The following is a 24,840-nucleotide window of genomic DNA, read 5'->3' as shown; positions in this document are numbered from 1 at the left end:
AACCCTCTTGCACTGTTGGTGGGAATGTAAATTGATATAGCCACTATGGAGAACAGTATGGAGGTTCCTTAAAAAACTAAAAATAGAATTACCATATGATCCAGCAATCCCACTACTGGGTATATACCCAGAGAAAACCATAATTCAAAAAGACACATGCACCCCAATGTTCATTGCAGCACTATTTACAATAGCCAGGTCATGGAAGCAACCTAAATGCCCATCGACAGACAAATGGATAAAGAAGAGGTGGTACATATATACAATGGAATATTACTCAGCCATAAAAAGGAACGAAATTGGGTCATTTGTTGAAACGTGGATGGATCTAGAGACTGTCATACAGAGTGAAGTAAGTCAGAAAGAGAAAAATATTGTATATTAATGCATACATGTGGAACCTAGAAAAATGGTACAGATGAACTGGTTTGCAGGGCAGAAATTGAGACACAGATGTAGAGGACAAATGTATGGACACCAAGGGGAGAAAGCGGCAGGGGGTTGGGGTGGTGGTGTGATGAATTGGGAGATTGGGATTGACATGTATACACTGATGTGTATAAAATGGATGACTAATAAGAACCTGCTGTATAAAAAAATAAATAAAATGAAAGCATTAAAGGAAAAAAAAAAAAAAGAAAGAAAGTGGGTGTCCTACCGGGTGTGCTAGTGAGGTGGGAGGTGAAGTTGGTCCTGAGAACCTCTTGAGGGCAAGGGCTGTGTCCTCTTCATCTTTGTTTCCTCATGGCCTACACAGGCCTAGCACATGATTGTTACTAAATATTTGCTGAATGACAGTTGTGAACTGCTTCTTTGAAGTCACTTGGAATTCTTAATCTTCACCTTCTACTCCAGCCCAGCATGACATTACAGGTCCTAGACTGAGGTAGGAGCAGCGACAGGAATGAGGAGGAATGGACGGTTGAGACAACGAAAAACAATCAACTGGCTAGGCAACACATCATTAAGTACCCAAGGAACTACAGACAGTGGCACTCACACGCATGCTGAGGGATATAACTACGACCATACACATGCCCAGAAACCAAGCCAACACGGAGAGTCCATTTCACAGAAGAGCACTGTTTTCCAGAACCTACCCGGCCAGAGGACCTTCCTGCAAATAATTGTCACCTGTGAGTAGAATGTTAAACTCTGCCCTTCTGCAGAGTGCCTTTCTAGTGAAGATGGTGTGGGGTGGGGGGGTGGATTCCTGAAACTGGCTAAGGACAACTATCTTAATTGTTCCCAAACTTCTATTTCAAGAACTTAAGTTTGGGAGCCAATTTAGAGAGTGTTATCTTTCAGTAAGGGACACACAAACTCAAAAATCTCATTGCCTATGTCAGAGTTGAATCCCATCTAATCCATTTCAATGGGAGTTCAACCTCTTCAGGGTGGCAGGGCCAGGGTACCAGATCCGTGGATGGAACTAGGCTGATTAACTTATTTAAATCCTGGTGATTCCCCAAACCACTCCAAGCCCCAAATAAAGTTATGGTTATTAGATCCTCAAAATACAGTTGTTTCGACTCTGCTCCCCTCCAAAGCACCAAGGGATCAATCCCTGTTTCTCATTACCACTGCGTGGGTAAGGTCAGGCTAGAGGGACGTCCAGAGGTCTTGAGACCATACACTTGCTCTGACAGGACTCTGGAGCTCTGGAGCCCGAGAGCCACTGGGAAGTGTGTACCGCCAGCACAGTCTTTGTAGGATGCTTATGGCCAGGTTGAAAGCTGATTTTTGATTAGCAATAAATCCTGGCTAAATTAAAGACACCAGAGTAGTCTATAAAATGTTCCCATCTGGAGTGCCATAAATGAATTACATGTGTGCTGAGGTATTAATCTCTTTAGAGTTTGGGTGAGTCTGGCTGGTTACTTCTGGCGACAAGCAACCTCAACAGGTTAACCCAGTGTACCTCAGTTTATCCCAGAGTCACAGAGATGTCTTTTTTTTTTTAACGTGTTATGAGGTGAAAAGGATAGGTCTATAGCAGTACCCTGTTTAAAGATAATCTTTATTTCTAAAAATTTCTGTATACAAATTAAAAGTTTAAGACCCTAATACATAACATAGCAGTGGTTTAAAAATCATTATCCCTTTGAGAATCTGATAACGCCAAAGCCCTTCTCCCCAGAATGCACCTCCACTCATTCATGCAATATTTTGCATACAACTTTAGAGGATTACAGAATCCAGAGTGAGGGTTTGTTCTGGAAGGATTATTAGACAAACCCAAATTTACTAATTTTAGAGGGGTTCATCTGCTTCTTTCCCCTACCCTTTCTCTAGTACAGCTTCAAAAGACCAGAGAATTGTCAAAGAAATCTCTGAAGAAAGTATTACACTGAACTCCCTTGAAATTTCCTGGGGAGCATGCAGAAACCACTGTCAACTCCAAGAGGCATTCCAGAGAAACTCCTAGCTGCTCAGGGAGGTTATGCTAATCATTGGCTCCAAGCATCACCCACCCTTGCAGTACCAACGCTGGCTGTAGGGAACCACTTACAGGTACAAAGCAGGTCTCCGCACATCTCCCTCTGGCTTTGGATGCATTTTTAGTTAGTGTTTATACTAGAAACCCCACGTAATCACCTTGCAGTCTCCGCTCGCCACTGCAAGCACATGACCTTGTTCGTGTGTATTAATCACTCACAGTTGCCACTAATCAAGGCAAAGATTGTACAAATGGGGAATGGGGGAAAAAGGGAAATTTACATCAATTACATTTTAGCAGCATCTTTATTGCAACAAAGAACCTGTAATAAAATGCAACAAAACTAATGTTTCATTTTACATGATTAAAAGCCATGTAGCTGAAAATGAGAAAACCCATAAACTTACTGGAGTGAGACATGCAGTTCTTTTTATATAAGTCAATGCTTAAAACAGCAGGCACTTTATGTTCTAAAATTAAAGACCTGAACTCCAACTGTGCTGAATACAACATAAATTTGTATTTGGGTTATGTAAAAACAAACATACGAACACAACTTTTTCTCTCTCTGAGGGACTTCTCAAATGATTACCTAGAACTGTCTCTTGACCAGCACCTTGAACTAACATGTCTCCATATTTCAGGCTGCAAGATGGATTAGTTGGGGCTGGGTGGGGTTGGGAAGGTGGGAGTCAGGAAAGTTTCCTTATTCCTTTATGTCTGCTGGGAATGGACACTCACCTTACATATCTTAGTTTAGATATGGCCATGTCTCTTTGCTTACTTTAAACAGCTATAATTTGGGCTCCCAGGCTTAAGCAAGCACTCTATACCCCAATCCCCAAACCCCCCACTACACCAAGGAAGACACATTTAGTGTTAACAATTTTAATTAACTTCAGAATGTCATATACTAATTAGAAGTACTGCTTCATTAATAAGCATGCTTAGCATTTACTTTAGAATGGAAAAATTAACCATTTTATGTTATCTTTAAAATGTTTCATAGGAATATATTAATAAATACTTCTTTAAAAATTTGCCTTTTCTACATATCATTTAACTACCATGAGTTAGGATATCTGGATGGAGTCTAGCACCAACCAAACACTAACTGGCTGCGTGACCATGGGTATATTTTCTCCTCTCTCTATATGGAGGTTCCTCCTCTAAATAATGAGAACATCAGATTATATCAAAGATATAACAGCTTGAAAATTTTACAATTCTGTAATAATGAGAGATCTCATAGGAATCATTCCACCTAAAGAGAGAACAATGTTACAGAGAGGTGGGATACACCTTCTGTAAGAAGTAAAACAAGTAAAGTAAGCATCAATATCTATATTTCATTCTTCTGAAAAATAATGCATGCATTGTGACTTCATCCTCTTGTATGAGGCTTTGGAAACAAGCCAGGAATGGCATAGACAGAAAAACCTTCATTCCAAAATTAATCTCCAGACCAAGGGGATAGACAGTTAATGATACCTTCTGCTTTTTTCAGAGTGAAAAAAGGGCCAACAGTCATCACAGATGAGCAGCTATCTTGACTATTGTTTTAGGTTCTTGTAAATCAGTCCAGTGTAGAAATCACCTATTATTTTCTTAATCCAACTCATTCTCTACAGAAGTTTCTTAAAGTAGCCCACAAATGACTTGCTTTAGAGTCACCTGGGAAGCTTGTTAGAAATGCGATTCCTGGTCTCCACTTAAATCAATGAAATCCAAATTTCTAAGAGTGAGGTTCAAGACTGCACTTCTTTTCATAAGCATCCCAGATGAATCTTAGATTTTGAGTCTCACTGCTCAAAAACGCAGAAGCAACCATAACTACTGATGGTTGTTCAAGTGCACCCAATTATCAAACCTGCAAAACCCCCCTTTGATGTTTAAGCTAGTGCTTTTTGGTTCTCACTAAAAATGTGGCTATACTCTTGCCTTTTAGTTTGTTACCCAAACACAGGGTACAAATAGTTTTAGTGAGATTTCTACTGATTGCTTGAATTGACTATGATGTTTTCCACACTGATTTTAAAATCAAATTCAATCGAGCTGTCTTTCTGTAAGCGAATTCAGTCAGGTATTTTTCCCCCTATGGAAGAATGGCATTTAACTGACTGGGAATTATAACAGAAGCATTCCTTGTGGTGGGAGGAAAGCAGAAGGCAAGATGCAAAAGGAAAACACCTGTGAATTCAAGAGTCCATGAGGTTCTTTAAGGTTTGTTTTGGTAAAATATGAGATGCCATTTTGAAGAAACAGCCTTATTGGGTAAGAGGTTTCAAATGAGTAGCTGTATAAAAGCCACTGTATACCATTTCTACTTTGCATATTATATAAGGTTATATCGTCAAGACGCCACTAGTCCCCAGACAAAAACCATCTTCAGTAATCAGATACATACTTAAGTCATGGGGGAAAATACTTTCTTGGGGAAGAAAAGTTACCCAAATCAATTTAATTTAACATTGAAAAAAATATAAACAAATATTGGCATGGGAAAATATCATAACAAGAAAATCAATACATATACAGACACAGGGAAAAGTGTGGTACCTATTATACAGTATAAATACAAAAACAGCAAAACCCAATCCCCCTCCACAGACAGCACAGCCAGGTCACCCTGCCATCTCTGGACCTCCCCCACCTCCCATGCGGCCCTCAGTGACGAAGTCCACATCTCACGCACAGTCACCATCCTTACTAATGGAGGCTGTGCTCTCTAGGGCAGGAATCTACTCTCTCTGTAGTGGTGAGAAAGAAAAGAGTAATTTTTTTTTTTTGGAGTGTTGTTTAGAAGTACTTTCCAAACACTGAGGCTTGTCAAACTCATAGGTGCCTTCTCTGCCACCGGCTCCAATGTGACCCATCTAGCACCCTAAGATTCTAAGATGGCAGATCCCAATCGGCACTACGAGCTCCCTTAATAGTCAAATGCTAGGGCTAAACCAGAAAAATGTCATGGTCATTCAAGAAATCACTTACAAGCTTTGAACATTGCAAAAGAGAGCCATGCCTTGCTGGGGATCAGTTTATGGTAAAGAGGTTGTCTGGAAACTCTTTAAGCTCACAATATCTAAATAATACTCAAATAATTTAAAAAGGTTAAAGAAAGTTTCAATTTGTAAGGTTTCCAAAATTAAGAAGAAAATAAAAAAAATTAGAATTAGAATTGTAAAAGAACTCTAAGGAACTTTTCCTCCCCTGAATAATGTTAGTCTGTACCTGTGTTGGCAAGAGTGTGATTTCTTAATCTGGTTTCCTTAACTAATATTCTAGGAGTTTAAATTTCAATTCCTAAACTTTTTCATGAGTATTTTTGGTCAAATTATACTTCTTCTTAGATCTTAAGCAGACCCTTGCCTTCTCCTCTCCCTGCCGTTTTCCACACTCTGGTCTCCCCCACCCCACCAAAATTCCCCTCCATTGCCCTAAAACTCTGGAACATTTCAATGAGGAAATACCCAATGGAAACTGGCACCACTAAATTTTCTGAAAAATACAAGTGAATGTGTACTTTTTTCTTTTCCTAAAGGGAAAGAAATTGCCTGCAAATATTTAAGCTCTAATCATTTGATTAAAATTTTCCTGCCTGTAATTATCAATATTATAAGACTAATTAAATCCATGCTACATATACAGTTAGTTGCCTTTATGTGAAAGGAAAAACCCACTCGGTCATATCATCAAAGAGAACTATTTATACTAGATACAGTTTAAATTGGTTAAAAACTGGTCAGAGTCTGAATGAAACAAAATTAAGTGTCTTTAGGAGGCTACTAAGTTATCCTTGAAAAATCATTAATGACCAGTTAAGCCATAGGTTTAATAGTGATTAGTTCATAACATGCTGGATACACCCCAAGCAATGTAGTATAAGCTATTCAATTACATTTAAGTGCTATCAAATCTGTAACTAGTCAGAGATTCTGGAATTGAACCAAACCAATCACTAATATCATATTTTAACAAACTCAGAAGTATACTGTAAAAATACACTAATTAAGTCCATGAGGTTTCATAATGCTATTAAAAAATGAAAATAAGGTAGTATGGATACATGGTGCTAATGTCTTATTTCTTTCAGTAATTCTCATGGTATTGCTGGGTCCCTTAGAAATATGCATCATTTAATTTTGTGTATGGTTAAGGTATTAGATTACTATCTACAAGCTGTAAACACCTGCATGGCACCAAATATACTTTCAGAAGTAGATGTTATGTGGCAGGTACCAAAATGTGATGATCAATTCTCTACTGATTAAACCTCCTCATCTGGTTAAACAGCCAGTGTATACCAGAGTTCTACACAGGTCAAAGTTATATCACTTTCAGAGCAGCAATACGTGATCCAAGGTTTTCTTGAAGGTAGTGCAAAAGATGCAGTTCATAATGTTCTCCAGATTCAGGAACTCTTATGCTGTGTCTCTCCTGAGGATAGATCTTAAAAACAACAACAACAAAATCAAAATACACAAAATAAGAATTTAGGAACACATCTCCTTCCAAAGCTTTCCAGAGATTTTCAACAGAATTAATAACATGGAGCAGAGCTTCTCCAAGATATTATACACATACATCCTATCTAAAGGGCCTTCTCTTTAAAATTCCCTATGTACCACTAAGCTTACAGAAGGATCAATGGTTCTCCAAGTGTGGTTTGCAGACTTCAGGAGTCCTCATAAACTCTTTCCAGGGATACACAAGGTCAAAACTACTTTCAGATCAAAACTAAGACATTATTTGCCTTTATTCACTGTGTTGGCATTTGCACTGATAATGAAAGGCAATAGTGGGTGAATCAAGGCAGTGACACAAGAAAAAATACCAGTTTCACTTAAGTAGTAGTAAAAATTAGAATTTTATTAAGTTGCAACCCTTGAGCAGAGGTCTTTTTATATTCTGTGGTGATAAGATGGGAAGAAGGCATAAAGCACTTCTGCTACACAATGTCTCAAGGAAAAGGACTTGTACAACTGAGTTTTGTTTTGTTTTGTTTTTCTTTTGGCCCGCCGAACAGCATGCGGGATCTTAATTCCCTGACCAGGTATCGAACCCGCGCCCCCTGCAGTGGAAGCACGGAGTCTTAACCACTAGATAGCCAGGGAAGTCCCTACAACTGAGTTTTTAAATGGAACTCCATTTTTCACTTGAAAGAATGACAACTATGGTGATTCAGACTTGGCTATCTGGCAAACATTTTCTCAAAAATGATGTGAGCCAGTCACTTCAAGGACAGCATTGACAGTATTTGTTGCCAATGATAAATTTTGAGCTTTTAAATGAAAATTAGAATTTTGGAAAACTTGCATCTACCACTCCTAGCTCATGAGCTTCCCAATACTTGGAGAATTTTCTGTTGAGATCAGTGGTAATATCAATGTATATGATTTAAAAAATATTGTATGATGAAATGGGTCAACACTTAGAAGTGAACCAATATTTTCCAGATGACCAATGCATGGGTAAAAGATCCATTTGAAGTACAAGATCCAACAGACTGTAGTGTAGCAGAGTATGAAAAGTTTACAGATATGGTTTCAGATTCCACACTAAGACTAACCTTTAAGAAACTACCATCTGTTCAGTTTTGGTGTAGCAACAAAGAAGAATATCCACGATTATCTGAAAAAGCTAAAATATTACTCCCATTTCTTAATTACATATTTTGAGGCCAAAATTTCTTAATTTACTTTAGCCAAAACAACATTTCACAACAGATTGTATGTGGAAGTAGATACGAGAATCTAGATGTATTTCTTATTAAGCCAGAGATTAAAGGGATTTAGAAAAATGTAAAACAGTGCTTTCTCAGTAAATTGTTTTGTTTTGAAAAATTTTCTCCCTCATTAAAAATGTGATCTGTGTTAACATGTAATAGTTTATCATTGTTAATTTTAAATAAATAAATGAATATTTTAAAATTTTCTTAGTCTTAATCTTATATGAGAAATACTGATAGACATAACTCACATAAACAAAAGCTTTTTGGTATATAAAAGGGTCCTGAGACCAAAATGCTTGAAAACTGCTGCTATAGACAAACATCTCATAGTTTACCTACATAAATGTCAACTGAAACACAAAAAAGGGAAAAGTAATATTTTTCATTTCTTATGAGAACAATCCGTGTAAGGAGTAGAAACAAGGAAGAAAGGAGGAAAAATTTCTCTTAAAAGCTTTTTTTTGAGTAATGGAGCAATGGAGGTAAGTAACTTGTTGGTTTCTGCTTCAATGTCAATATAAAATAGAAGAAAATTAAAAGACCTTGTAATCAGGTCCTAAAACTCCTTTATAACAATGAAATCAAGTAGCATTTCTTTACCCTTCCAAGAGGAAGAAGAAAAGCAAAGGAGGATAGTGAATGGACTCCTGTCATCTTGTCCATGATTACAAACTGAAAGCAGATACAGATACACAAGTCATGTAATCTGATAGGACAATTTTCATCCTGACTTCCACAGGATCTTAATTTTTATCTAACTAGAGGCACTACTAACTATGCCTATTATTTTAGTTCTCTTAAGCAGAGTGTGGCCATAGCTGAAAATTCAACCTTACTCCATACTTTATTATATTTCAAAGTAACCAATCACTAATCATGGCTATTTTAATCAGAAAATGTAAAAGAACTCACCTGCAAATCATATGGCTTTCCAGCCCTCACTAAAAAACTCAGTAATATACTGGTGTGTGCAAAATGGACATTCTCATCCAAGAACCCATGTAAGAGTAGTAAACGATTTGGTCTGGAAAAATGGAAATATCAGAGGATTAGGCAAAATAAGAGTATTTGGGAAAACCACTTAACTCCTTAAAACTAATCACAACTAACTACGTTAACTTCCTTATACTGTAATATTAGAATAAGGATTCAACATTTTGGGACTTCCCTGGTGGCGCATGGGTTAGGAATCCGCCTGCCAATGCAGGGGACACGGGTTTGAGCCCTGGTACGGGAAGACCCCACATGCCGTGGAGCAACTAAGCCCATGCGCCACAACTACTTAGCCTGCGCTCTAGAGCCCGCAAGCCGCAACTACTGAGCCCACGTGCCACAACTACTGAAGCCCACATGCCTAGAGCCCGTGCTCCGCAACAAGAGAAGCCCCCGCACCACAATGAAGAGTAGCCCCCGCACCACGCAACTAGAGAAAGCCTGCGCCCATCAACGAAGACCCAAGGCAGCCAAAATAAATAAATAAATAAATTTATTTTAAAAAAAGGATTCAGCATTTCAATATTAAATTAGTAATATATTAACCAGATGCTACATGTAAAAAAAAATTTTTTAAATTAAATCATGTGTTCTATTTCCTATTAAGATATTAGCACACATCAATAATTATAGCATGTCCCTAGAAAAAGAAAAATCATATATGCTACTTGCAAAATATATGTAAGCAGAAATGGAATTTTTTCCACCTTGAAACAGTTGTGTACTTAATTAAGCTTCTTTTATCACTTAAGCAACTGCTTCAAATATAACTTGTACAAAAACCCAAATTATATGAACTGGCCTATAATTCAGCTTTGACAAACAGCTATGTCTTCTAGCACTCTATAAAATATTAGTTTTGGTTTTGTCATGTTTACAGTTTTCCTTATTATTAAAGACAATTTTTAAAGATACAATTTTAAATTTATAATTTTAATTTTAAAGCTTAAACTTACTCAGAGGGGAATTTTTCTGCTTGCATGGCCACAGATCCTAGGTAATAGCCCTGTTCATTCTGGTCAGGGTGACCCATATAACGTTCCGTGTAGCCTGTATCATAGAAGATCCACAGAGTGACTGGGGCCCCAGCAATAGCAACCTGCATAAGATAACAGTGACAGTCAAGTGTGGTCCAGAAAAGAATGGCTAGCACTGAGAGTCTGTAACTGCAAATTTACAGGCTAAAATTATCCTTAGGCTTTAGCCCCAGGACTGGAGCATACATGGTCTCAGGCAACTCAGAAAATCAAAGGGGAGTGCGAAGGTCAAGAATTTGATACTTTGTGAGTCAGTTAGCTTCATGTTCCACAGATGTGCCACACACCAAATCCTTAGCCTGGGCTAGATGAAATATAAACATGGGCCTCTGTTAAAAGGGGAGGCTGAACTAGACCATATGCATGCCTCAGTGTAAATTCATTCCTGCTCCTGGGGAAAAAATATGGGACAAGTGTCAGCTTTATATAGCAAAAAGCAGTCTTTTTTTTTTAGCTTCTGTTGGCAGTACAGAATTTAAAACAATGAATGAAATATATTTAAGCACTAAATACTTGCCTCATTTTAAGTCTCCCACACACAGTTTTATATTTAAATATTGATTTAAATACTGTAATTACTTTCTTGACAGCTGCAAGCCTGGGAAAATTATGGCAGTATTCAGAGTTCATTTTGTGGTTATTATAAATAAAGATTATCTGAATATACATGTAAGAACAAAACCCTATAGTTTTTATTCTTAAAAATAAAAAAATTTCACTGTAAAATAAAATCATGTTATTGAAATATCAAAAAAGAAAAATGCCACTTATAATTCCCATTCCCTTAACAACTGTTAGCATCATTTTATATTTTCTTCTAACATATTTTTCTAAGAAGTTGTTTATAGAATTGTAATCATTGTTTATATATTTCATAGTTTATTCATTCAGTACAGATTTACTTAGGACCGACTATGTGCCAAGCATTGTGCTTGGCTGCTGAGGATACAGCGTAGGGCAGACAGATTCCTGCCCTCAGAGGTTGTAGTCCAACAATTACACAAATAAGAACAACCCAATATGAATGTGTGTTTTACTGATCATGACTCTCTCCCACAATCTTTGGCATATGTCTATAAATAGCCAGTAACTGATCAAGTTGACAACTATTTTATATAGATAAATGTAGATAAAGATACGTAAACATATGTCTCACGAGTTGACAAGATATATCTATTATTTCACACGGCTATTAAACACACAAACCCTAACATTTCACAGTACTGTCAACTTTGTAAACCTTCAGAAAATTGGCATTTCCTCATATCTCAATTTATAGAAAATTCCACCCTTATTGCAAAAAGAAGTACCATAGGAAATCACATACCCTGAATATATCTGACCTCTGCATTAATGCCATCAGGGAGAGGTATCCTCCATAGGACCAGCCATGGATGCCCACACGATCTAAGTCAATGAAATCATATTGAGAGGCTAGATATTGGAGTCCTTCCACCTGATCGTCAATTTCTATCTGACCCTGTAAAAAAGGGAGAGCATTTCACTGATTCTGATAAATAAAAATCTTATTATAAGAGTGCTTTTAAAGCTGATAGATGTTCTTACTAAAAATACCTGTAGTTTTTTAGATAAGAACTCATTATCAATGGAAATTCTGTTGCTTGAAAAAAAAATTTTTAACTCTAGAGATAGGAGCCTATAGCTTCTGTTGCTAGCCTGTCCTAGAGTTTAGTTACCCCTTAGTCATAAAGTTCTTTCCTACTGTGACCCAAAATGTCCCTTGCCGTATGGGTATTTCCCATTTCCATTTGTTCTGTTGTCTGCTAAGAGGTCAGCATCTTCCTTGTAACAAGCCTTCCTATACCCAAATATAAAAAATTAGCCCCCTTAAATGGTTGACTAATTTTCTCTCTCCTTTTTAAAACTTAATGCAATAAAGCAGAAGGAATCACTCTTGACGCCTTATCCTCCTATTTCCCCATCACCTACCTCTAGGAACTGAACATACAATTTCTTTAAAGTCCTGTATAGTCCTAATTCCTATCGCCACCACCCTGTCTGTATTACTAGGCCTGCCAGTGCACACAATCTCACTTCACTGAGCCAAAAACAAAAATAAAAACAAAAACTTACATGAGAATACAACATAAGGTCAAAGAACTGGCTGTGGGAGAAAATCCCCATGTCTTACTCAGCATGTCCAATACACTGGCAAACACAGTAACTGCCTTACTGTGCAAAAGGAACATCGGATTCTCATCATTTCCCAAAGCAGCAGAAAGGACATGGGGCATCTCTAAAAGGTAGCATTTAAAGCTTCCTGTAGAGAGAAAGAGGCTTGTCACAAGGAAGGCACTAACCAGTTGGTTTCTCTCTTCACAGAGGACAGAACAAATCTCAATTACTCCTCTTAATAGTGTACAGGATGCTGAAAACTAAATGGACTGGCTTCTGGCTAAACTGGACATAAAAAATAGAAAGAGAGGGGGTTTCTATATAAAAGTGGTTCTATCTCAGCTCCCCAAATTTACATATAGGTAGACATGAATAGCCTAGTGAATATCAAGTTGTACCTTTCCTCCCACCCCCAAACCATAACACATGCTCACATGCACACACGTGCACACACACTCACAGTGCCTTCCCCCAACTCTTTCTCTGGGATTTCACACCAAACAATGCACCAAAAGTTGTAAATGTCTTTAAAAGAAAAATGTTTGTATGCTCACACACCATTTTATATTTAAAGGCGCCTTCAAATTTAAGCCCTCGGTGACAGGATCCCCTGTTGTCTATCACTACAACCACGTAACCCAGAGAGGCTAGGGTATTCAATCGGAAATACTTGATTCCTTTAAACCGATTATTCACCAACTGCACCTGAGCAAGAAATACAACTTCAGTGAAATTTATTATATGGTAGCATACAAAAGCATAAGAGAGGCAGGATGCTGCAAAAGACAGAAAGCTTAAATTTTTAACATTATTTTGCCTATAAAATGAAATTATTTTCTTGTGGCAAGAACACAACATGAAATGGACCCTCTTAAAATTTTAAGTGTACAACACAGTATTGTTAATCATAGGACAATGTTGGACAGCAGGTCTCTAGAATTTATTCATCTTGCATAATTAAGAATTTTTTATGCCCATTGATTAGCAATTCCCCTCCTCCCCCTCTCCCTGATTTATTTTTATTTTTTAAATTAATTTATTTTATTTATTTTTGGCTGTGTTGGGTCTTCGTTGCTGTGTGCGGGCTTCTCACTGCAGCGTCTTCTCGTTGCAGAGCACGGGCTCTAGGCGTGTGGGCTTCACTAGTTGTGGCACGCGGGCTCAGTAGTTGTGGCTCATGGGCTCTAAAGCGCAGGCTCAGTAGTTGTGGCGCATGGGCTTAGTTGCTCCACAGCATGTGGGATCTTCCTGGAACAAGACTTGAACCCGTGTCCCCTGCATTGGCAGGCGGATTCTTAACCACTGCACCACCAGGGAAGCCCCCTTATTTACTTTTAAATTAAATCTTTTCATGTTTATGTTACTTCTTTTCTTTCTTAACTTCACACTCAAAAGTTCTGAGGAATTACTGAGTAACTACAGACTTTAAAATTATAACCTAGATATTAACTACATACAAGATAAGTGATTTAGCCTACCCCATAGAAAAAATTACTAAAATGATTACTTCTACCCTGAGGAAGAACTGTACCATTCAAATGACAGAATAAGATCATTTTTTCTCCCTAGCTGTCTTTTCTGGGATTGTCTCTGACCAGTAGAGGGAAAACTGAAGTATTTTAATGAATTACTATGACCAGTCAGCTTCTTTTTTCCTGTTACACAAATTAGTGCAAAAGGTAAGATAATTCTTAAATATCTTTATTGCCCTAGAAACTATACTTCAAAATGACTGAGAAATTAAATGTAGTTTGGTGCTTCACCAGAAATATACTCTCTGGTGAAAAGAAGACTTTAATTAATGGGCAGAAAGTTACAGAAGTTCAACGTTTGGTGGATACTAAGGTAGATAATAAACAAACAAAAAAACGGTTCTGGCAAAATTGAGAAAGTGTTCTCTGGCTGAAACCAATAGGAAAACCAAGCCAGCCAGGAGTTAAAATAAACATCGATGCTATCTTTACTCAATAAATATCTACTGAGCATTGAAAGGGCTAGACTGGCGGTGGCGGTGTAAAGAACCTTCTCCTTTTGAACTTTCGGATGTTTAGCGCCACTGCAACAACTGCCAAACTGGTCTTTCTGTTTCTATACTTGTCCTCCGTATAGTCTGTTCTCACAGCCACAGGACGATGTTTAAAAATGTAAATCAGGTACGACTTTATAGCTTAGCTCCTCATAATGGCAGGGGGTTTAGATCAGAGTAAGATCTGAACTCCTTACCACTGCCTTTGAGACCCTACATTATCTAGCCCTTGGTTATTTCTGTGACCTCATCTCATACCATTTCCCCCCTTGAGCACAGTACTCTAACCTTACTATCAACTATATCAAGTTGGTTCTAACCCCAGGACATTGACATTTACTGTTCCCTCTGTCTACAATGCTCTGCCCTCAGATCTTTAACATGGCTCATTCCTTCTCATCCTCTGCAACCTCAGAGAGCTTCCCTGACCTTCCAGTCAGAACCCTCAGTTTAGTCACTTTGCCATCCTCTTTCCCAACAATTATTCATAACACTTCCATTATATGAAATTATATAATTTATATGTCTGCTTGTTTATTATTTTCCTCATTAATCTCCATGAGGGTGGGACATTAGTCTGACTTGTTCACTGTGGTATCCTCACTGCCTAGAATAGTGCCTGGTACATAATAGGAACTCAATAACTATTTGCTGAATGAATGAAAAACAGACATAGGAGAATGATGTTTTCCCTTTCTACCTTGGGAGGAGGGGTTTGGTGGGCAAAGGTGCTTGTTTTTAAAGGGAGGGAGCTGAAAAAAGAAGTATTAGGCAAGGAACACATATATGAACATATAAGAAAACTAATTCACTTCTTTGCCTGCTGTCAATCACAGAAGGTGGCCTCAATTGCCTGATAGGAACATTCTCCCCCAGAGCCAGTGTTTCTGCCTTTGCAGCCTCCAGGCCTGCTTCTTCTTAGAAGGAGGTACTTAAACATAATGCCCTTCAGCACTAAGAATTCAGAAGTTTTCTTCAGTATCAATTCTTCAAAACCTGTGTTCTGCTATTTTAACTTGCTCTCTTGTGCATTTATGTTTGCAGAACAGTGTCTGGCACATAGGAAGTATCATAAATATTTGTTAAATAAACATTTTTAAACACACTACTGTTATCAATGAAAAGCTCAAAAAACTAAGCCTTGATGACTTTAATGGGAAATATTTGTTGCTTTCCTTGGTTTTACTTTTGTCCGACTACAGACATTGCTGCATTTAGTGATGAAGTAATTCACCTCATGTTATGAATTGTGGCACTGTTGCTATTCAAAAGATTCCCACTTTGACCTGAATATACACCAAGAAAAAAAAAGGTTTGGACCACTTATGTGATTTAATCAAATTTTGCAAGGTTATTGTGTGCTATTAGAAAGATCTGATCTTACATTAAGGAGCCTCTTCGTAACTAATCCACATGGTCATCAAACATAAGGATGAATGATCCCCCAGTGGGTTGAAGTGCCAAATGCATTCTATCACGCAAAGTCTTATGGGGAAATCTCCCTGCAAACTGAATAGCAGATTCTCCTGTGGTCTCGCCAAATATGAATGCTTCCAAAGAACACTTTGAGAAAGAAACTGTTCTATAAGTGCAAAAAAATACAGTTGGATTCATAAGGTACTCCAAACAATTAAAGAATTTTGTTTTTACTGCATGGCGAGGACTTTATTATGGTAAAACATGAATTTTAACCATTTTAAGTGTATATAATTCAGTGGTATTAAGTACACACTGTTGTGCAACCATCATCACTATCCATTTCCAGAACTTTTTCATCATCCCAAACAGAAACTTCAAACCTATTAAACAATAATTCCCTAACCCTTCCCCAGTCCCTGACAACCTCTATTCTACTTTCTGTCTCTATGAATTTACTTCTTCTAGGTACCTTATACAAGTGGAAAAATATAATATTTATCCTTCTGTGCCTGGCTTATTTTACTTAGCATAGTGACCTCAATGTTCATCCATGTTGTAGTATGAGTCAGAATTTCCTTTTTTTTTTAAAGGCTGCATAATATTCCTCTACGTACCACATTTTGTTTACCCGGTCATCTATCAACGGACACTGGGGTTGCTTCCACCTTTTGGCTATAGTGAATAATGTTGCAATCAACACTGGTGTACAAGTATCTGTTTGAGTTTTTGCTTTGAATTCTTTTGGGTATACATCCTGAAATGGAATTGCTGGATCAGATTATAATTCTATGTTTAACTTTTTGAAGTACTGCCATATTGTTTTCCATAGCAGCTGCATCATTTTACATTCCCATCAGCAATGTATTAGAGTTCCAATTTTTCTACACCCTCACCAACATTTATTATTTTCCTTTTTTTTTTTTGATAATAGCTATCCTAAGGGGTGTGAGGTGGTATCTCATTGTGGTTTTGATTTGCATTTCCCTAATGATTAGCGATACTACCTTTTCATATGGCTTAGACTTTTAAAACTTAATTACTAATATAAGGAGTCCTTTAGTATTAAAAATCTAAATAACCAGCTAGTTTTTATAGTGTGTTTTCCACATATCTCATATATCATTTCTTCATTGGGAAGGAGAAACACCCTTCTTACTTAGTCATAATATCAAAATAATATAACAAAACATGTAAAGCTTCTGAGAGTGTCCTGTAACTTCTCCCCTGAATTTCTTTGTATTACACCTTTTTTTAAGTTTACAAAGATTTGGCTCAAAGTTTTTAAGAGAAGTCTAATTTAATTCTTTCATAATTCATGTGTAGATGACAATTATACAAATGTGAATCACGTTTTGTTTGTAAAACACACTAAACAATGGCAAAGTGATTTAACTTGATATATGATGGTTATTGCTGAGATGTTATGGCTTATGTAGTTACTTTTATTTTTTGGATAACTTTACATCTAGATACATTTCCAGATCTGAATAACTGGGTATAATTATAAAGGATATTTACTGAGTCCAAGAGAGTTGTATTAGAAAAACATTGTAATTATATTCTAATTTCTACAGGGTCTCAGTGTAAGATATATAACCAAGATTAAACATTTAAAAAAATTACCAATTTACCAATTCACCTATCCAAAATACTTTACTCTGACAGTCAGTAAAATTTGCTTAATATTCACATGCTAATATTTAAGGTGGAAACAAGAAGATCAAGGTGCAAACTTCTTACAGTGCTGAATAGCAGTATAGCAGTTGCCTTAACTAGCTGATTAAAGTATTATAGCTTGGGTTTCCCTGGTGGTGCAGTGGTTGAGAGTCTGCCTGCCAATGCAGGGGACACGGGTTCGAGCCCTGGTCTGGGAAGATCCCACATGCCGCAGAGCAACTAGGCCCGTGAGCCACAACTACTGAGCCTGCGCGTCTGGAGTCTGTGCTCCGCAACAAGAGAGGCCGCGACAGTGAAAGGCCCGCGCACCGCGATGAAGAGTGGCCCCCGCTTGCCGCAACTAGAGAAAGCCCTCGCACAGAAACGAAGACCCAACACAGCCAAAGATAAATTAATAAAAAGCCAAAAACCCTTCTAAAAAAAAAAAAAAAGTATTATAGCTTGCTTGAGAGATGTGGCCTTAGAATGAAGAGACGGAATTCATTAGGCTACCAAGGCTTTCAAAAATATGTTAAGACTCTTTATTTACCAAGATATTTAATTATTTAATATCATTTCCAAAACAAGTTCTCTACCCACAAAGCAACATATTTACCTACTGACATATTACATTCCCCATGACAGTTACAGTCCTCACTGTAAATTAAGAAATTGACATTGAGGGAATTCCCTTGGCGGTCCAGTGGTTAAGACTCTGTGCTTTCACTGGTGAGGGCCCGGGTTTGATCCCTAGTCGGGGAACTAAGATCCCACAAACCGCGTGGTGAGGCCAAAAAAAAAAAAAAAAAGAAGAAATTGACACTGATTTTCGAGTTAGCTATCTAACAAAACCCAGCTTCCTGAACTCCTAAATTGGATAATTAGAGCATAAGCCAGAGTCAATAATAGCAGAGGCTCAGCAATGCTCAAATCTTAACTTAAACAATTGACCAGACATTTAAAAAACAAATCACCTAAAAAAAAGAAAAAGAAAATGAAAAAATACACACACACACATATATGTATATAAATATGCCCACCTGAGGACCACCATATATAAACAGCACAGTCGGGTATTTCTTTCCAGGTTGTAGATCATGAGGTTTGTATAGCATCCCATATAATGTAAATCCAGTAGTGCTTTCAAAAGAAAAAATTTCTGGAGGGGTATAGTCAGGAAGAGGACCTGAGAGGAGGTAACACAGTCTGTAAAAGGAGTTCTTATGGGAGCTCAGCAATCTGAGAGCAAGGAAAAGATACCATAAACCCACCACTCTATACACAAATAACTAACCATCCCCCCCTTCAGATGATAAGCAAGAAATCAAGCACGAAGTTATCTTTAAAAAAGTAAATCTAGTGAACATATCAAATTATCTATTTAAGAAGCAGACACAAAGTATTATGAACAATCCTTGGAGCCCAGGAGGTATTCACACGCAGAACACAAATACTTTGTGCTCAGTTTGTGTAACTTATTGATGGTTAAGCCATATACCTGATGGGAAACTGAAACCACAAATTAACTTAATCAATTGGTTTTCCAAAGTGATATAGACCTATACTAAATCTGTGCATACTGGATGATGTTACAGTCTAAGCAGAGATCATCACCATATCACAAATTCTGATTGTGGACATCAGAACATACTTATACCTTGTGGTTTTGCACTAATTTCTTAATCCCTTAGGAGATATTTAAGAGTGAAAATACCTAACAGGAAAAAAAGGATTTGGGGATAAAATGAATTAAAAGATATAAAAAATTAGTCCATTCTTCATGTTTAAGAAATCAAGCATTTTAAAAATAGGTAATTCACAGTGCTCTTCACTCCCATACAGAATGAGTGTTCTATCTTTTATTAAGATGGCCATTACAAGTGCTGTAGAAGTTTAAGAAAGTGACCAGCTGGGTATTCCTTAAAACTGCGGCTTCCCTGCTCAAGAGTCTTACTAGTTCAGTATATATTACCTTCAAATTCAGTTGTTTATCTGGGAACTCATCCAAACATGTGAATAAATCACTTCCTAGCTGGTATCTTGACTATTTTAATTTTATTTTCAAAAAGGCCTTCCAGACTTGCTCCTGCCTGGAGTAGGAGGTAACCAGTCTTATTTGATAATTGATAGACTAGGAGGGATGGGATCAATCAGGAACCCAGCAACTCAGGGACAGGTGGTGATAAGAGACGGGAATACTCTGTTCAGGAAATGTGGACATATGACACAGGTTTAGTGCCCTAATGTACTAATCCTACTTAAGATCAGGCTCAGGGAAATGAGTACCTGCTGAATCCAAAATGGTGGCCCAAAATTCCTTTGTTTTGCAGGTTGGGTCATCTTCAGGACTTGAGAGCTTGTAAAGGGACACACAGTGTGGATTCTTCTGGTTACTATACTTACTTATAAAGAAGTCACAATGCTAGAGAAAGGAAAAACAATTACTTTTCCCCAGGGAAAAGTAAAAAAGGTTATCTGTTGCTACATCTGCACTGATGCTACAGCTGGAGTATGGTAAGAGTCTGACCATTTATACACATAAACAATTCTAAAGTTAAGGCTAAGGTTTTTGCAGGCCAACTTCACCAATCTTCACATTACTGAAAAGGAGTATTACATGAGTATAGGGTTTTTTATATGACAGGAAACCCTTTTCAAACAGGGACTTAATACCCGGCTGATGCAGCAAGAGTGGGAATAGCCACGGTCGGTCAGCCTTGTCACCTCTCCAGGATTTACATAACTGACCACGTACAGGTGATGTTCTAAAGGAGAGTCTTTGGTGCCTTCAAAATATACCAGCTTTCTGACTTCATCAACCTGGATCTGTCAAAATAACAACAAAAAAATCAGTGCTAGTATGACCTTGGCAAGATTAGTGATTTAACAAACAATATCCAATTTTATTCAGAATCATCTGAGTCACCCTTTGCCTTGTGCCTCTTTTTAAAAATTTGTCACCAATGTTAATAAGCTTGAGTTGGTTTTGCTCATGTCTTATAGCTAAGAATAGATCCTGTCCAGAAGGTAAAACGATGTCCAAGTTGCATGCTATTGGTAGTTTCCTATATGGTTAGAATGTGCACTTTTCTTAAAATACAAAAATTATTTCATTAAAATGACAATCCTTTACAGAGAAAAAAATACCTATATTACAGCTCAGGTCAACCATTCACGCACACTTAAAAGAGTTTAATTTTAGCATCCTATTTCTCAGTGCAGCATTATCTTTTTTTTTTTTTTTTTTTTAATTTTTTTTTAATTTATTTTTTTTTATGGCTGTGTTGGGTCTCCATTTCTGTGCGAGGGCTTTCTCTAGTTGTGGCAAGCGGGGGCCACTCCTCATCGCGGTGCGTGGGCCTCTCACCATCGCGGCCTCTCTTGTTGCGGAGCACAGGCTCCAGACGCGCAGGCTCAGTAATTGTGGCTCACGGGCCCAGTTGCTCCGCGGCATGTGGGATCCTCCCAGACCAGGGCTCGAACCCGTGTCCCCTGCATTGGCAGGCAGACTCCCAACCACTGCGCCACCAGGGAAGCCCGCAGCATTATCTTAGGCAGTGCTTTTTTAGTCTTTTGTACAAATTTGCAAAAATTTTTTATCCATTGGGCTGGGGAATAACTGAACTCAGTCACTCAATCAGTTTCAATACTGGTATAGTTTATAAATAAGTATGAAGGATCTTTTAAGTCTTCATTCAGAACTCAAAAGAACTGCAAGTATACTCATAGCTGAATTCACTTAATATTCTTCCTAAATTACAGTAAGATTCTAAATAAATGGCTTTTATTGTTCCTTTTCAAAATCTTCTAGCAGCCTACTCAAATGATGTTTAATAAAATTCAAACTGTTTGGGCTTCCATGGTGGCGCAGTGGTTAAGAATCCACCTGCCAGGACAGGAATAGAGACGCAGGCATAGAGAACAGACTTGAGGACACAGGGAGGGGGAAGGGTAAGCTGGGATGAAGTGAGAGAGTGGCATGGACATGAATACACTGCCAAATGTAAAACAGACAGCTAGTGGGAAGCAGCCGCATAGCGCAGGGAGATCAGCTTGGTGCTTTGTGACCACCTACAGGGGTGGGATGGGGAGGGTGGAAGGGAGACGCAAGAGGGAGGAGATATGGGGATATAGGTATGTGTATAGCTGATTCACTTTGTTATAAAGCAGAAACTAACACACCATTGTAAAGCAATTATGCTCCAATAAAGATGTTAAAAAAATAAAAATAAACAGTCAAAAAAAAAAAAGAATCCGCCTGCCAATGCAGGGGACACGGGTTCGATCCCTGGTCTAGGAAGATCCCATATGCCGTGGAGCAACTAAGCCTGTGCGCCACAACTACTGAGCCTGCGTTCTAGAGCCCGCAAGCCACAACTACTGAGCCCGCGCGCCTAGAGCCCATGCTCCGCAACAAGAGAAGCCACCCCAGTGAGAAGCCCGTGCACCCCAACAAAGAGTAGCCCCAGTTCACTGCAACTAGAGAAAGCCCGCGTGCAGCAACAAAGACCCAACACAGCCAAAAATAAATAAATAAAGTAAATAAATTTATTAAAAAAAAATTCAAACTGTTTTATACAGCAAAGAAAACACAAGTACATTTCTAAAAGCAAGTATTTTTAAATGCCACGTTTTCTCCAAGAAGCTTCTTCTTAGTCATTATAAACATTTTCTTAGCATGCATGGATAGAGAAATAAACACACTTGACATTAAGTAGACCTATATGACACAGACAGAAAGAATACAAAGGATAAGAAGTGGCAGAACAAACATTCATGAAGCTTCACAGGTATGTGTTAATCTGTGCAAAACGTCAGGACTGGTTCTGCTCTTGACCTAGCAGTTGGAAGTCAGGCTTCTCAAAACTGCATAAATAACTGGTTAACTCCTCACTCCCCTTTTCTGTTTCATGTAGCAACTTTACATGAAACACCTGAGGGTTTCAGCATCACATGAATATCAGAATCACCTGAGGGGCTTGTGAAACAGATTGCTGGGTCCTACCCCCAGGCTTTTTGATTCAGGAGGTCTGCGGGGCGAGGGGGGCCAAGAATTTGTAGTTCTAAAAAGTTCCCAGGTGATGCCGATCCTCTGTGGTCCAGAGAACACACTTTGAGAACCCTAAGGGGCACATGGGTTTAAAAGCCTCAAAGATTTACTCAATTATGGTCATTAGAAATCTTTGGGTGTGAACAGGTCACTGGCAAAAGTAAAGAAGGGAAAGGTAACTTAAAAAAAGCAAGAATAGAGAGAAAATAGAAGAGTAAGAAAGAGAGACACAAGCACATCACATAAATAAGTATGACATAAAGAAGAAAATTGATGTACATTATGGCAAGTAGTAGAAAGACACTTAGGTTGCCCAAATAAGGTTCAAATCTGCATAAACACAATTTTGGGGATTCCCTCAGTATTGTCCAACCATTACACAGCATGAAGTTTACATTAGTGTAAATTTTTATTATCAGAACTTAGAATTACACTGTAAGATTTTTCTCAGGTGACAGTAACATCCAAGGTCCCCAAAGAGAAAAAAATATATTGAATATATAACCAAAAGGTCATGTGACACTCTCAGTGGAAACGAGACTTTAAAGGTCGCCTATTATATTCTAAAGTTTTTACCAACAAAAACAAACCTGGGACCTGGATCTTCATTCTTTCTCCTTAATCACCTTGGGGACTACGAGTGACTTCTACAGTAGCCAGTATATATAATCCTTCAATAAATCTCCCAATCAATTTGAGGAAATCACAGGCCTTCACTAAATCCTGGTAGCATACATCATCTTAAGTGTACGTATCACACATAAAGGATGGCTTTCTTAGATATCTCATGAAACTGACCACCTAACTGAAAGTTGAAACAAACACAAGGTACTATAAAAGGCAAAAGAAATAAAATTAGAATTCATTGAATTACTACAGAAAGCCATATGTATGCCAAGAGTGAAACAGAGGGTGGATTTCCCTCCTCTTCTTTATCAATCTACGCTCTGTACAAATGTTCATCAAATTCTGCAGGTGGTAGATGAAACTTCAAATTTGTGAGATAAGATAAACAGGTGAATGAAACAGCATCACTACTTCAGAAGGAGTAAATGCATTTTCTAATGTAGAAATGACACAAGTAGTCTATAAGAGATTTAGAAATAATTTTCAAACTATATCATAACTCACTTTATTTTTTTTTTCATAACTCACTTTTGCTAGACTCGAAAAGTATGGACCAGCCCTTTCCTTATTAAGTATTAACACTGTATTTGAAAATGGTGACCTTTAGTCACATCTAATACCAGGGTTATAAAATGGGTGAGATTTATAATTTAAACTAAGACTCTTCTTTTCCAACAAACTGGGTTCTTTTAGGCCCTAAAAATATTTTCAAAATACTGGGGTCATATGAAGTTGCACTATTGATTTTTAGTACTGCATACACACAGCCGATGTTGACTAAATATATCAGTAGAATAAAAGAACATACATTAGATCCATGCCGGCCAAGAACTTCCCATTCACCGCTGGTAACTGCTATTTCCTCTTTGACAGGGCACTTGAAATCACCTGAAGATAAACATAATCATAATTCAGCACTCTATACCAGACTACAAGCAAATGAAACAATGAAAAATAGTATTCTAAACTCTTTTTTCCAAAAAGGTAACACTGAAAAATTCAAAGTTATGTCTGGAGTAATGAAAATGTTTTGGAACTAGATAGAGGTGGTAGGTAGTTGCATAACTCTGTAAATGTACTAAATGCCACAGTTCATTTTAAATGTTCACTTTAAAATGGTTAATGTTATGTGAATTTCACCTTATAATAAAGTCTAAAGTTAAAAAAAATTCCAAGTTATGAGTCTTCATAATAATAATGGAATAATCCATGTAAATAAAGTGAAAACAGCAAAATAGATTCTTATGGCAAAGACAGAAAAGAACTCAAAAGCACTTGCATTCCTAGACCTTTGGTTAGAAAGATAAAAAAATCTAATGGGTCAATAAGGCATTTCTTCCAGAAATGCAACAAACTACTTAAAAAGCCAGAAAAGGAAAATTTTAATACAATTGTTTTTCATTTGCCAAAAACAAATTGGGTATTACCATAGTCAATACCAACACTCTCATTTATCTTTATAAGATTCTGTCTTGGTAGATGAGGCTCTCTCAGTGACCTATGGAGAAAGTTAAAAAAATGGAACCACTGCTCTATGCCTAGCTGCTACCAGCTCTGGCTCTGGGGAGTGACAGCTGAGGACAAGCTGAGATGGTGAGATGATACAGGATCTTAAGTAGGGTCCTACTCAAGTTAAAAAAAAATAGACTCCTTTTCTTTTTCTTAGATACAAAAATTCAACTTAGTATTTTAAATTTTATCACCAGAAAATAAATATTATTTAAC

General features: G+C 37.6%; 1 protein-coding gene across 5 annotated transcripts in view; it reads right to left on the bottom strand.

The window, feature by feature from the left end:
* Positions 1-3,055: 3,055 nt before the first annotated feature.
* DPP8 (dipeptidyl peptidase 8) overlaps positions 3,056-24,840 on the bottom strand; it is a 63,099-nt gene continuing 41,314 nt past the window's right edge. For 4 of the 5 annotated variants that reach the window (XM_007166029.2, XM_007166030.2, XM_007166031.2 and 1 more), the window contains 9 exons: positions 23,924-24,003; positions 20,112-20,264; positions 19,725-19,860; positions 18,479-18,624; positions 12,896-13,042; positions 11,529-11,681; positions 10,121-10,263; positions 9,084-9,195; positions 3,056-6,889 (listed from right to left, as the gene is read on the bottom strand). In XM_007166029.2, coding sequence (XP_007166091.1) covers positions 6,767-6,889; positions 9,084-9,195; positions 10,121-10,263; positions 11,529-11,681; positions 12,896-13,042; positions 18,479-18,624; positions 19,725-19,860; positions 20,112-20,264; positions 23,924-24,003 — 1,193 coding nt within the window. In that variant the 3' untranslated portion in view covers positions 3,056-6,766. Of the gene's footprint in view, positions 6,890-9,083; positions 9,196-10,120; positions 10,264-11,528; positions 11,682-12,318; positions 12,483-12,895; positions 13,043-18,478; positions 18,625-19,724; positions 19,861-20,111; positions 20,265-23,923; positions 24,004-24,840 lie in introns of those variants that run through there. The other variant, XM_007166034.3, reaches the window with a different exon arrangement.

This window comes from Balaenoptera acutorostrata, chromosome 3, assembly GCF_949987535.1.
Source record: "Balaenoptera acutorostrata chromosome 3, mBalAcu1.1, whole genome shotgun sequence".
Classification (NCBI taxonomy): domain Eukaryota; kingdom Metazoa; phylum Chordata; class Mammalia; order Artiodactyla; family Balaenopteridae; genus Balaenoptera; species Balaenoptera acutorostrata.
Note: the sequence above shows the minus strand (reverse complement) of the source record. Positions and strands in the feature narration are given on the sequence as shown.